At 32.3% G+C, this 15,730-nt stretch overlaps 1 protein-coding gene across 10 annotated transcripts in view; it reads left to right on the top strand.

Moving 5' to 3' along the window:
* Positions 1-15,730, top strand: part of LOC129947223 (supervillin) — a 513,320-nt gene that overhangs the window by 264,650 nt on the left and 232,940 nt on the right. For all 10 annotated transcript variants that reach the window (XM_056057695.1, XM_056057694.1, XM_056057692.1 and 7 more), the window contains one exon: positions 15,196-15,722. In XM_056057695.1, the coding sequence (XP_055913670.1) occupies positions 15,196-15,722 (527 nt within the window). The remainder of the gene's footprint in view (positions 1-15,195; positions 15,723-15,730) is intronic.

Here is a 15,730-nt window from a genome sequence, read left to right as displayed (position 1 = left end):
GATATTTTTGACAGCAACATCATAATAAATTATCTTTTAAGCTTTATGTTTTTTTTTTGTCTTGAAAAAATTTACGTCATAAATTTTCGCCAATATAAAAACAAACAAACAAAAAATGGCAAAGCTTTGCGGCACTGAATTCATTAAGTGGTTTAATTTTTGATTCATTTAATTTTTGTGTCAGTTAAACAAAGATAGTCTTTAATTTTATTTTATAGGGTCATAAACTTGATAGATATTGCCATTAGCGCAATTAATTAATAGTGATTTAAAAAATGATCCCGATTTGACAGCTTCATTTATTTCAAAACTACGTGTTATGTTTTTTAATTGCATTAAGAAAAACTTAATTTTGTGACAACAATAAACAAATGGTCGAAGAACTTGAAATGTTTTGATAATCTTTTTATCAAAAAGTTAAATTGCGAATAAAAAATTTCACTTTTTTTAATAAATAGAAACATTCCTTTTCACTATTTACAACAAACGTAAATAGTTTGATGACCCGTATTTAGAGAAAAAACACTTAAAAAGTTTTTAAAAAATCACTTTGATTCATGTTAGAAAACTATTTTTAAAGTTTACTCATTACTTTACTTCTATATTAATGTTGTTATTTAAAGGACTGATGATTAGATTTTTGAACTTTCTTGTGTTTTCGAACAAAATATTTATATGTTTGTGCGAATTTAAATATTTAAGAAAATAATAAAATTAATAAAACCAATAAAATTAATCAAATTTAAATAAAACTTAAATGTAAATTCAGTAAATACAGTATTGCCAACCTTTGTATGTCAAAATAAACTTATCGAAAAATTAAAAGAATTCAATGTCAAATTAAAGTTAACGTAAAGATATATATTATAATTGGATATTCTACTTTAACTCTTGTAGTAAAAATATACGTAGATGAACCTCTAAACTTTGTGGTTTTAATTACACAATTTCTCTTTTTTTCCTAATTTTTTAAATAAAAATACTTGTTCAAAACATACATTGGTCCTTCGACCCGGATTTGCAGATTTCCCATGTTTAGAGACAGACAACAGACTAATGCTGGGCAGAGATAGAGGCCCGTATAAGCATTTACGAGTCAGGGTTGCAGGTTCCTGAGGGGTTGTATAAGTTCCTCCTCTAGAATGACAATGAGATATATTTAGGCACTGAACTGAACTATGCATACATAGTTATTCATACAAATATTCAGTGTTAAAAGTAGAAAGTTTCATTTAAGATTTTGAATTTCTATATTAGTTTTCCATTAATTTGTCAAAACTTTTAATTTTTCTTGCAAGAAAAAGTATTTATTAAAAGCTACCGCCGATAAAATTTCCCCATGAAATTTTCCACATCATCCTTTTAACCTATAACATTGAAGCTCGATTTTGTCCTATTTAAATAAGAACTTCTGTTTCATGGAATATTTTAAAAATTATTCCATTTCTCAGTTTTCAAATTTAAGAAATATTTGTAGGGAAAATATTGTTCATGATACCGCCAATTCACTGGTCTACAAGGTAGTGCTCCAGACAATTATTTTATACGCTTCCCGAGAGTTTTTGATAGTCTAATTTTATATTAATCTTTCATGGAAAATTTTTGAAGTTTTTGAAATACATTTAGAAATACAAAAAAATAACGTTTAACACCAACAAATAGGTTTGAAACGTGTTTTTGTAAATCAAGGAAAGTATAAGATTAAAGAATATCATAAATCTCGTGGGGATTCACGTACCTATTTTTCAAAAAAGAAGCTAATTGCTAAAGATGATTTTTCGACCATTATTGGGATCAACATTCAACTGCTTCGAAATCCAATTACGCGATGATACGACGTTTGGAGTATGGTCGTTTGGTTTCAGCTTCTTGGATATTGTATGAGTGCGATCCAAATTACGACTCAAAGTTCTCCATGTTGTGGTCTGCGACAGGCTAAGTTTTTTGAGGTACGCGGAATTGAATGCCTCAGATTTTGCACACTTTCACGAAAAGCGGCCCTATAAAGCCAGATCATGCGTTTCGTTCGCTGATTGTCCACTGAGCCGGTGGTCTTTATTTGACCATAAAACGTTGAATAGTCGATTTGGATAGACGACCATGACCCATGATTTTCTTTAGTGTAGTGACTGATTAAAAGAGATTATTTTGACAAAAAGTAAATGAAACATTATGGCTGCCACGAGCTGTCAAAATCAACCTGTCAGTATTGGAAAACCCTTTACTTCAATGAAGTAATGATATAGGTGTTTATTTTTTTTTTATTTCATGTGGTTAAAACTTTCCGTGAATAAGCACATCATTCACTATTGTTTTCTTTATCGGAGTCCAGCCCAAACCTGGACAGAGTTTCAACTTCTCAGGAAGTTGATGCTCTGTCTGACTCCATACAAAGAATTGCCTCCCTGTATCCTCACACTGAAATCGTTATTACGGGCGATTTCAATGTTCACAATTCTTCGTGGCTTCGCCATTCGGGACAGACAACGTCCGAAGGAATGTGTGCTGAGATATTTGCTGAGTTTAACCATCTTACTCAGCTTGTCAATGAGCCTACTCGAATATCAGACGTTAATGGCCGAGCAGAAAATACCCTTGACTTGTCACTTCTGATCCTGATAAGTACACAATCAGTGTATTGACGCCTCTAGGCACATCGGACCATAGTGTTATATCTGCTAATTTCTCGTGTCAAACAAATCCAGTGAAAGAAAGAGCTCCAAAGAGAACCGTTTGTCAGTACGAGAAAGCCAACTGGGGCGGTCTCAATAATTTTTTCAGGATCTTTAACTGGTCGCTATGCTTCCTCGGTAGCGACGTAGACTCCAGTGCAGATATGATTTCTAGTATGATTCATTTGGGAATGGAAACGTTTATCCCGAATAGGGTTAAAAGTATTAAACCCAAGGTTAAATCATGGTTCGATTCGAGCTGCAAAGAGGTTATCAAGGAGAAAGAGGTGAGCTTCCGGTGTTTTGAAGCCAACCCAACTGAGGAAAATCGGAAAAAGTTTAAGCAAGCCAGGAAGGCCTGCAACGCCTATATTCGAAGGACCAAATTTTTACATGACCAAAAATTACGGCGAAAAATACTGCAATGTCCCAAAGGCAGTAAGAATTTTTGGTCATTTGTAAAAAACATGAGGAATTCTTCCTCTCCCTCGGTTCCTACGCTTGTTGTCAATGACACTCCTTTAGTTAACTCTATTGATAAAGCCAACTTATTTGCAAGGCAGTTCGCCGAAAATTCCACCTTACCAGATAGTGTCATGACTCCCCCAGTTCTTGAACGCGTAAATGATTCTATGGGACCAATCTTTTTTCGTACTCGAACTGTGTCGAGAGTTCTTAAAGATCTCAACATTCATAAATCCGCTGGCCCAGATGGTATCCCCGCTATTATTCTGAAAAGGTGTTCTTCCACGCTAGCAAAACCACTGCGTAAGCTTTTCCATCTATCCTATTCTTCTGGGCTCGTTCTGAGTAGTTGGAAAACTGCATTTGTTCAGCCAATTCCAAAAAAAAAGGCGAATCTTCTTCTCCCACAAATTACCGATCGATAGCATTAACGTCGTTTCTTTCTAAGGTCATGGAAACGCTGATTAATTATCAGCTTAAAAAATATCTTGAGGAACGGAAGCTTCTTAATGACCGGCAATACGGCTTTCGTAGCAATAGGTCCACTGGTGATCTCATGGTTCATCTCACCGAACAGTGGAACAGATCTTTACATCGTTTTGGAGAAAGTAAGATTATTGCACTTGATATTTCAAAGGTATTTGATAAAGTTTGGCATCTTGCTCTCTTATCGAAAATGCGTGCTTTCGGTATCGACGAATCTCTCCTTCGTTGGATTAGAAATTTTCTTTCGAACCGTTCAATACAAGTTGTTTTGGACGGATTCAAGTCTGAAACTCATAAAATAAACGCTGGTGTACCCAGCTCCGTTTTGTCTCCGACCCTCTTCCTCATTTTTATAAATGATCTCCTGTCTGCTTCTTCTAATCCAATACATTATTTCGCTGACGATAGCACTCTTAGCTTTTCATATTCGTTTCCAGACTCACAACCCTCCTCTTCGGATGTGGAACTGCAACGGCAAAATATGATTAGGGAATAAAAAATCGTGTGGAATTGAATGCTTCGAAAACGCAATGCTGTCTTGCATCGTTAAAGCGAGATAAACCGTCTTTGCCACTATCTATGAGTGGCACTTGCATCAACGAAACAGAAAATCTTGACATCCTCGGAATGTGCATCAGCAACCACCTTTTGTGGAGCGATCACATACGCAATGTTGCCAAAAATGCCGCAAGATGTCTAGGTTTTTTGAGACGTTGCGAAGAATTTTTTTCTCCGTCTGATCTGGCTACAATCTACAAAACCTATATACGTCCGAAACTTGAATATAACTCTCATCTCTGGGCTGGTGCTCCAGTAACTTATTTAAGCCTCTTGGACAGTATTCAAAAAAGAGCTTTTAAAATGATTGGTGATATTAACATCATCAACTCGTTTACATCACTCGAACATCGACGCAAGGTTTCTTGCCTCACCCTTTTTTACCGTTATTTTAACGGACTATGCTCTAGTGAAATAGCCAGTTGCATTCCTCCCCTTAAACAATTTAACCGTAATACCCGCGCTTCTAGGAATGCCCATCAGTTTACCCTTGAGCCCAACTTCGGACGTACTATGAAGTACAGAGATTCTTTTTTTAGCCGTACTACGCGAATATGGAATGCCTTGCCACGCTCTATCTTTCCCTGTCATTGCAATATTTAGAAATTTAAAACCAATGTACACCGACACCTCCTATCCCTTCCCTCTTTTCCTAATGCTCACACTGTGTCTTTGGCATATTAAAGGTATAAAAAACCCTTTTAGTGTTTGCTAATTATAAAAAAAAAGGTGTGGGCCAGAAAACAAATATTTTTCAGACCAGTTTTAAAAATTTTACTTAATTCAAAAATTACCAAAATGTCAATGAGCGAAACTTGTAAACGCTTGTAGATGGTGTTTTTTTGTATACATGAGAAATTTTGGTTGTTTGACACTTAAAAATGTTAAACTGTGTAAGGTTTTGGAATTCATCATAACAATACTTCCAAAGAAATCTGTTCGTGATGTTCATAGAGCAATCAGTTCCCTTTAGCGGTGTTTAGTATTTAAGCTGATTTTTGGTTAAACGACTTCGTCAATTAGCAACATTGACGTATTTTGAGCAAGGACAATCCTCAAGCCGTAACAAAATAACCATTACCATGAAATTAACTGTTTGGTGTGGTTAACGACCTAGCAGCTTCATCCGTCCTTATTTCCTTCGAAATGAGGAAGAAGCTCTTGTAACAGTGTAACTTATCTTATTATGAATTTATTAAAAAATCAGTTTTATTTTATACTTTTGAAATCTTAACACCCAATTTTTTGAAAAAGTCTATGCTCTGAAACTCTTTGTTGATAACTAAGAACTAGATTGGATTCAAAAAAGAATAATTTTAAATTACACAAATCTTAAACAAAATCCAATAAAACACGAAAAAAATCGTTTTTCCGAAAAAAGTGGAAATATAAAACCAAATCTTCAAATAAAATTCCGATCCAACGAAAACTGACTGATTTTTTTAAATTCTGTTTGCAAAATGTCAGAATTTTCAGTCAAAACTCTCTACAGAGCGCTACAAAATAGCAACCACGTTAGAACTTAGTTCCATTCAATCGAGGTCTAAAATTTCTATAACTGAAAAATAATTTACAACCGTGTTCTACACATATGATTAGGTGTAAAGAAATACTCGAGTTCTAAATATTTTTAAAATCATCCGAAAATTATAAAATCGAGTTTTTATTTAATTTTTTAACTTCGTCAAGAAAATTACTCCCTGAAATCATCATAAAAAACACTTTCAACTTTTCACTGTTTTAGAATATAGGCAAAAATACAGCAAACATTTTATACTCGAAAGCCCCAACTATCGTAGCTTTGTTGACTATTTTAAAGTGTGAGAATTATTATCCCATTTCAAATTCAGGTAAATTTATAAATGTCAAAGTTTCACCCTTATTGAACTCAAGGAAATATTTCAAGGAATCCATTAGATATGTAAGGTTACTTTTCTCCCTTTTCTCCAAAGTTCAAACATTAAAACGTCTCAATTTTGCACATTACAAGGCAAATAAAAGCTATAGAAATATTGATATTTCATCTCGTCAATTCCAAACCTTATACAACTTTACAAATTGATTCTTCGGCTGAATCTTAAGTGTTTCCTTTATCCTCAACAAATCTTGTAGATTAATTCATCATCTTGCCTCCGGAGGGAGAAATTGTTCTGCTTATAAATATATAATATCAATGTCATCATACCTTACCTAAAGTTACATCATTTTATTTGTCTACCAATATTCTTTCTTTATCGAAAAGCTCCAAGGTACGTATAGGAACTCATAGCTCAGAGCATTAGATGATTTTAAATCCACCTTCCGCTATACTATTGCAATACGGTTCCGTCATAAAATTATTAAAATGAAAAATTTAAATCGATAGTAAATTATCCTTGGGGGGTTTTTATATCGTCTTTGTGTCCTTGATAAAAAATGGAAAAATGGAAATGACTGAAAACTGCATCGCTCAGGAATAATTTTACCTTCTGCAATTGCTATGATTTATATATGCTTAGACCTACCTTATACCAGAGTAAAAAACATGCAAATCTAAATCCTCGAGGACTTGAGAAGCGAAAAGAAAAAAAAATCCTTCATTTCTATTTTTCTTTTGATTTGCGATTACGATTACGATTACAAATCGTTAGGTTTATTTTCCTTTTGAGAATTATTTTACTGTGCAAAGCTTTGAAAAATGAAAAGAACTCTGACATCTTGTTTTATAACATTCGTCACTCGTGCTGAATAATTTGTGTTTATTTCTCGTCTTTAATTTCTTTTTTATGGCAATTTTATTGCGAATATATTTTAACAAATTAGTTAACTTACGTCTTTTTTAATTTATTCTAATTCAAACCGCAGGAATTGTGTAATCTTTTGACGATGACGATTGTGAGTGATTCTATGGTGACATATGGCTTCCCAAAAATAACAAAAAACTTTCTATAGAATTAAAAATTAATCACGGGCTGATTGAAAAATTCGCAAAAAATCCAATCTCTTTTACATTCAAAAAAACATACCATAAAATCAATTGGTGATGATGGAGGAAAAAAATTGCATAATCAATGTTTAGATACTAAAGGCAGTTCCACGCTTGATCGATAGATCCATAGATTCATAGATAGATAGACGGAATTTGGTCGTTCAGTTCTTGAATAACCTTGATTAATCTACTCACATCCCGTACCTAGATTTTTTTTCTAAATAAAGTTTTCACAGAATTCGCATTCATTTATGAAAAAAACTGCCAACTGCAATTCAGGGTTGCCAACCTAGACTTTTTGAAATTGAGGATGTTCACAACTTACTCTGTTGTAAGATTCATATATTAAAAAGTACCTATATAAATGATGTTTAAGGAGATTTTGATAGCTAGAGAAATTTTTAACGAAAGTCTATCTTCTCTTAGAATTTGACTAAGCGAAAAATTGCACTGTTAAATCAAATCCAAACACATTTAGTACATTTCGCAATACCCCATTTTTTAAAGTTGATCTTATTTCACTTGGCCTTACTTCAGACTAAAAGAATTGAAATAAGACTTTTTACCACTTCACAATAACTTTTTTGGTCGTACTTGATTTGGTTTTACTTTTCGGTGCTAGAAATTTTAGTTTAGAATCATTGCGAAAAAGTTTGAAGAATTAATTTTGTTGACCTCTTTCGTTATTTTCTTAAAATGAAAAACTCTATTTTATGATTGTTCCATTTTTTGAGCCTACAGCCTCTTAAGTGAAAATTAATACACTTTGAACCTATTTCCGTGAAATCAAAGTGGATTGATCTGGAAATTGTCGACAAAAAATTTCACATCCATTAAAAATTATTAGCAACCATACATCACTAAAATCCACCATTGGTTTTTGTTAGTGAAATTTGAGATGTATGCCGTCCCGTGAAATAAAGCCAACAGAAATAGGGCCACTTTCAAAAATTGACTTTAAAGCACTTCGCAATAGTAATCTGTTTAAAGTGAGCCTCATTTCACTTTTCTTTATTTCCACAATGTCAAACAGAATCAATGTGGAAAGGTTTGCTCAATGAATTTTCTTGAATTTCACGTTCACGTTTATTTGAGAATATTTAATCTTTTCATTAATATTTATTTCTTCACTGAATCTCCAACTTATTTAATGACAGTGACTGGAACAATTCCCATGAAAATAAGTTAAATCGATTTGGGTGGGAGTTTCACTTCGAGGAAAAATTACTCAGAATGATGTGAATTTTTAAGAACAAGTGAATAGATGTCAAATGTCCGTACAGTTTTAAACAATATTTCTGTAGAATTTTTGTAATACAAAAATCCACTAATATCGGCAGGCGGAATCTTCGATGTTACTGTGAAGTGAAAACTAAGGATATTATTTAAAGCTTAACATCAGTGTAAAAAACTTATTAAAATAATTTGTCTTAAATTTCACGCTTATGTTTTGTCTTCAAATGCGAAACTCTAACCAATAAGTGAATATTTTTCAATGAACGTCCTAATAAATGAAATTTTTTCCCCTTCTTCCGCATTCGCGTGAAATTCAAGTTCGTTGATTATGGAATTTTTTTGCGTGGTTAATTTATTAAGAATCATGTGTGTTGCTTTTTTTGAACAACGAGTTACTTATTTAAAAATTTCTAATTCAAGACCTATAGTTTAATTTTTCACTCAAGTTTTTAGTGAAATCTATAAACTGAATTTCATTTTTAAAGTGGAAAAGTTTTCCAAAATAGAATTTTGTTGAATTTAACGCTCAAGTTTTTAAGTAAATATTTGATGCTTAATGTTTCAATAAGTGATTATTATTTCAATAAACGTCCTATTATTTGTCTTCGGAGACATTCCTGTGAAATTCAAGTGGGCTGAATTTTGATGGAAATTAAAATCTCATGAAAAAATTATTTAGAATTGTAAAAAATAAATATATGACATTAAATTACTAAAGGGAATTGTTTGCATTCTAAATTTGTTTGTTGAGTTTTTTTATATAGAATTTTTTTCCCAGGAAATTCTGTAAATGAAAACAATTTATAATTCCCAGGGCTTAAAATGTTCATTCCTCCCATTATTTTTTAAAAAGAAGACTAAACTAAGGAAGAACAATTTTCAATTTGTGTTGTGTCTTCATCAATGCAAACCATAAATGTTCAAAAGTTTGTAAAATGAATTTTGTTGAATTTCACGATCAGTTTTTCACGTGAATATTTAATTTCTTCTTTAAATGCGAAAATCTTCGTAATAAGTGAAGCTTTTTCAAGTGTACGCTATTGAATAAAAATTCTTAACCTTTGGAGTAATGCGTGATCTGAAAATTTCACTCTCATGATAAATTATGTGAGGAATAAATAAATGTGTAAAATTTCCAGAGAGAATTTTGTAAAATGTTTAAATTTGTTGTTTAATTTGTACATACAAATCATTTTTTCCCTGGATTCCTGTTTATGAAAAATTATTCACAGTAATTAAACATTGACATTGAGGAGAATCTCAAAGCAATAATTGATTTCTTGAACTAAAATCAATTCCAAGTTAAGCGTCAAGTATTTCACGTGAGTTCTTAGTTTTGAAAAATAATTGTCTATCTGATTGTTTCCTAAAATATAGAAAAATAAAGGAGCAGAAATGTTCATAACAAAAAAAATTGGAAAATTTGTGTGAAATTCTCTATTTCACGACACAAAAAAAAAACGTCATGGCAACCCTTAACAAGCAAGTTACTATTTATTTGTGCCAGAATTTCCATCATAGTAGAAAAATATCTATGGCAATATGTGCTAGTGTTAGGTATGTGCAAACACCTGTTGCACATTGGCCGCCAAGTTACAGTACAGTTTAGTTATCATTTCCTTGAATCTACACATTCTACAAAAATATCTAGTTCTGTCTGTCTATCTATCTGTTTCTATATAAGTGTAGATATTGTATCTTTTCGAATGAAAAATGACTAAAAAAATTGAAATAAAATAAACTGTGCATAGTTACATTCCGTGTCATTACGTGAAGTGAGGCAGGAAAAAACTGTGCGTCGTAGAACAGCCCGCACCGTTGCGCCATCTACCAAAACGAGCACCAAATGTGAAATCAACCTCAAAAACGATAACCGGAAAGTGAGTACGCTCGTTTAGTTAGGTTTTGTTTTAGATTCTTTTTTAAATGTTTGTATTCTTGGGTTTTCATTACTTTCTGTCTCTATTTTATGTTCATTTTTTTCTGTAATTTTTGCGAAAATGACGACAACATAGTCATCGTGTTATCATTACATTCAGTGCTGTCAAATTTATACTACTTTTGTATTAATTTTCATCAGTTTTTTTTAAAAAAGTTTATACAAATGTCAAAATGTCGTTTAAATTATTCTTTTTTATATATAAAAGTACCTAAAGATTTTTACTTAAAAGAGAAAAGTACTAAATTTCAATCACCTGTCAATTATCCAATTTTCTGCCTCAAGGGTGCGTTCCCTTGCCAACATTAAAACAACAAAATATACAAATATGCAATGAGAACTTAACTTTTGGTAAGAAGTAATGAGTAGAGGTGTTATTGAAAAACACAAAGATACCACCAACGCTTACCTGTCAAACTGAGTCTTTATTAATAAGCCTGTCAAACTACCTGTCAAACTGCCTGTCAAATACTAAGCATTTAGAACAACATTTTAAAACTCTATATTTTTACGTTCATGACAAATGAAATCAATACTTTTAATACTTAACAAAGACTGACAGATTTCACTTAGTACTATATTCTATTTTATCTGAGTAGGACAGCCCTGATCATAATCATTTAAAAAACCATGGAATGTGCACCACCTTTATTTAGGGGGTGTGCGGTTCGGGCCTCAGGGGAGAGCTTACATAAAATATGCGAATTCGCACCTGGGAAGTGAAGTGAAGTGAATCTGCAATGCAATGAATGAGCAAAGCCAGTGGCACGGTCGGTACCAGTACTAGTATCAGTACCACTGCCAGTGCCGTGATTTGGTTTTCATTTCATTAAACTCTCTTTTGCTGTTCTAGTTAGATTTTTTTTTTTCGTTAAATTATTTTCTTGCACAGCTTGGCAGAAAAACATAATGAAATTCTTTTGTAATTCTTATTTTAAGAACTCAACATAGACATAGGTAGGTAGAAAAAGTATAGGTTTAAAAATGCGACGACAACGAGCGACGATGACATGACCCGAAATTCTTGTTCATCTTGTTTGTTTATGGTTTTTGTTGTTGTATACATTTGTTTAAGTACGTGAAGTATGCAAATTGTTTTGGGCTGGGCTCTCTGGGTTTTGAGAAGCAAAGTTGTGCGTTCCTCTTGTGATGCCACAGAAAGAGGCATGAATGAGTATCTACTGCTCTTCGTTTTCTTCGCATAAAATTCCGTACCTATAAAAGAAACCTTCGAGTTTCGAGTACTCCAGCAACTTTAGAATACAAATGGTGTTTAATGAATTGTTGCTGAAACGACAAACGATGCGACGGTATTTAGAATATAATGTGGATTTAGGTATGGAAAAGACATACATATACCTACCCTATAACACGTCATGGAACATTACCTATTGAGTTCGTTTATTGAAATGATATTAAACAGTGTGGGAAAAAAGTTTTCGTATCAGTTTCTAAAAATTGTGAATAAATGTTCGCAAATAAAATAATGTAGTTTTAAGTACATTTCAATATTGTGGTTAGATATTTTCTGAAAAGTACCACAGCTTTTTTAATATCTGCCATTATTCGGTAGAACCAGTTGATTAATACCTAAAACGTGGATTAAGTTCATATTTTACTAGCAACAACAGCTTTAAAGAAAAGCCACGAGATCAAACCAAAATTAAACTCAATTAAAGAGTTGATTTAAATGTGTGTACCAATTGAAGCTTAAACTTACCTAATTTTACATATTGTACAATTGTAAAATTAGGAGGATTCCAGTTTAAAAAGCGGATCAAATTAGCTTTTTAAACTGGAATCCTCCTAATTTGAAGATTAACAGAGATTTAAAGTTATTTTTATCTTGAATGTTGGTATTTTTAAATAGTATTTGAAAAATTTTTAAATTTGTTACCTTAAAATCTGTTATGTGTCAATTAATAATGATTTATAACTTATGACATAGGAAATACAACTAAGTCTGTTTTAAATTCACTAATAGTAGGTTGATTAAGGTTTATTTTGGAATTGAATTTAAAACATAGGTCTGCACGATTTGATCATCTGTTTGGACTTTAATTAAGCTTTTTTGCTGATTCACTTAGGTTCCAATATTTTAAAGCCTTAAATAAGTTATGTTTTCATATACCTTAACCCTTTTAAAACTTTGTCTATTCGCCAAAGCCGGCTGGCTGCTATCAGAGAAATCAGATTAGTTCTTCAGTGTCAAGGAAAACTCTAAAATTTAACAAAAACTTGGACTAGAGTTAATCCAGATTTAATTGAATCAAATTATTTAGTTTGCTTTTTATATTTTTGATCCACCAGTTTTTGTGAAAAAGTTGAGGTTTGATGACAACTCAAAAAGATATGATTTAAAGCACGTTCAAATGGTCGATTATCTTTTAAAACCAGTCAATTAAGATCTTAAGCAGCGGTTAAATAGCTATTTTTATAAATGTTCTTAATAAAGATCTTAAACAGTGGATTAAGTTTAATTTTTCAGTAATAACAAATGACATAAAATCAAGTCTACATTTATTTCCATTAGTTTATTAATTCGGGTTTAATTGTGTAATTTCCTAATATAAAGCTATATTGCTGATGCGATTTGATCCGCAGTTAAAATTGGAGATAAGCCAAGCTTAAGCATTCTTTAAGGCCATTAATACACTATTTACTATTTCGTTCCGCCGATTACCATGAAGTTTTTGAAGTTCCATAACGAATAAGTTAAATTTTTAAAATTTAGATTTGGAATATTAATCGTAATAGTACGTTTCCACCAAAAAATAATCCGAGATTTAAGGCAAATGATTTAAAATAAATCATGAGGTGTTTCCACCAAAGAAAAGGAGATTAATTTGACGTTGTCATAACAACCAATCGTAATTAGTTTTATTTTATTCTTGTACCTTTGTATTTTTTATTTTTGTATACTTACATTTTATTTCGTTTTTCATTTCTTTCGTTTTTGAGTTGTTTATTGTTTATTGTCGGTTCAACAATTATTCTCCGAAACAAAAGTTTGTTTGATTTGACAAACTAATGTTTCCAAGTAGATTTCAATGAGTTTTATTTGAAATCTTCATTTGAGGAGATTAAAATTTCTATTGTAAATCTGTGAGATTTCAAGGAGATTTGTGACAAATCTAGCTAAATCTCGGTTTAGTGCCCGGTGGAAACGTAGTATAAAGGCCAGCTTAAAGATCTCTTAAACAGCGGTTTAAGTTTAGAGGGATATAAAAACTTAGATAATAATAAAATATACATTTCACTTACATCGTGAGTTCGTTCGGATTGATTTACTTAAGCGCATCTAAGACTCATTTGTTCATTGTACTCGATCCTCAGTTAAAATTTTAATTGACGTTTTTTGAAGATAATCTCAGCTTAAACATTTTAAAGGCATTGTTCAAATAAAATATGACAACATTAAAGCTTTGTTAACCTTAACTAAAATAGAAAATAAAGCTCAATTTTTCAGTGAAAAGCGGACAGTAACACATATTAAAAGTTAATCTAGATTTAATCCACTTGTATAACTAACGATTAAATTAGCTATTAAGAATTTAGATCCATTGATTTTTAGAGAATTATAAGATATTTAATCAGGGCTTAGGTGAGATTAAGTAAAGGAGCTGAGAATTAATGTAGTTATCGCCGCATTAAGATTAATCTAGAGATCTCTGTTGATACCTTGAAGGTATTACAACTTCCCTAAATTAAATTTAGACTTTAACCACAGTTTAAAAACCGAATCTTTAAAAACTCAGTTATTTTAAATCTTTAAACGCTCTCAGCTCAATTTTTAAGTCGTTCCATCTTAGTTTTAAATTTTACAACAAACTTAGATAACAATATGTCAAAAGCATCGGTTCAGTAACTGTTTCTGTATATAAAAATGTGTATGTAGAACTCAAGTCATGTTGCAAAAAACGAATGTCACTTCTATTTCGATTGTCAACTATCAATATTGACAGTTGACAAATAGTAAAATTATGCCTTTTAAAAATTAATTCACTTATAATATTAAGTCTTAACTGATAAGTTCATGAGATTGGTAACTTCACAATTATCAAAATTCTCATCAATTGACTTGTTAAATGTTTAACTTTGATATTTATCATTTTTGTTGCCTCCAATGTTTAATTAATTTTTGTTGTATTTTCAGTCATAAACTTATAAGCATTTTAGTTCATAAAAATTAATTTAAGAAAAAAAGTCATTACTTTTCGCTTTCACTGTTTCTCATGCTCTTACCATCACCACTTACCTTACCACACCCTGTCATACCTCGATACCACACACTTATCCGAGTTTCTGCTATTTTCGAAAGGTTTTCTTCTTCTTCTTCATATTAGTCTTTTATTTCTTCTGTCTACTTTTTTTTACTTTATTTTTGTTAATTTAATTTTTCGATGGTTTCTCACTATTAAAAATGTTATGCTTAGTTTTGTATTATTTTGGCAATCATTTTTTTTTCTTTTCGTTTTCTTTTTTTTTCTCATTGTTCTTTTTTGTTGTGTAGTCTTCTTCGTCGTCTTCTTCGTTTCTCATGTTTCTCGTTTATTGGCAATTTGGCATACCGTCGCGTCGCATCAGCTTAGCTAAGCGCCTTACCCAGCTCAGCTATCCAATCTTAAGTATTCACTAACGAACCGCCAAAGAAGATAGATTATCAACTTTTCGATAGTTGAAAACTTCTTTGCAATAAAAATAAATAAAACAACAAAAATATCCACCGAGAGTGTTTCCAATATCCGCTTCCGTAAGATTTCTATCTATATCCTTTGCAATCTAAAATCTGATATCGATATAACTATCTATAGAATAGAATATAATGAAATCATATTAAAGAAAGATATCTATCTTTTATTCTTTTGTAGATACATAACTCGTTCAAATCGAGCATCAGGAGGCGGTGGAGGTAGCAACAATAGCGACTCATCATCACCGTCACCAACAACAACGACGACGACGATACCAACAGCAGCATCACAGAATCGATTGACACCCAGTTCACCCAGCGCCAGCTCTTCGACGACGACGAATCGCCAGAGATCACCACTCAAGTCGCCTTTAATAAATCGCCCGTACCATAACCATCACCATCATTACTCAGCTCCATCATCAGTGTCCGCCTTCGTTGCTCCGCAACCATCATCATCATCGTCTACTTCAGGGTCAGGAATTATCAATGGTAACGGCAACAATCTTCATCTGCAGCATCATCACTTCCAACACCATCAGCAGCAGCCAGCAGCAGGAGCGCCAACGGCAACGGCAACAGACCCTTACCGATCTGTGATGACCAACTCTGTGGGCGCTGTGGGCTCTGTGGCTGCCGCTGCAGCTTCTGGTGCTCCAATCCAAAGTGCTGCAGCATCATCATCTCCATTGAGCGATATTTGTGGTGAGTAT

Source organism: Eupeodes corollae, chromosome 2 (genome assembly GCF_945859685.1).
Source record: "Eupeodes corollae chromosome 2, idEupCoro1.1, whole genome shotgun sequence".
Taxonomy (NCBI): Eukaryota; Metazoa; Arthropoda; class Insecta; order Diptera; family Syrphidae; genus Eupeodes; species Eupeodes corollae.
The sequence above is the reverse complement of the archived record's forward strand: the minus strand, read 5'-3'. Positions and strand labels throughout refer to the sequence as shown.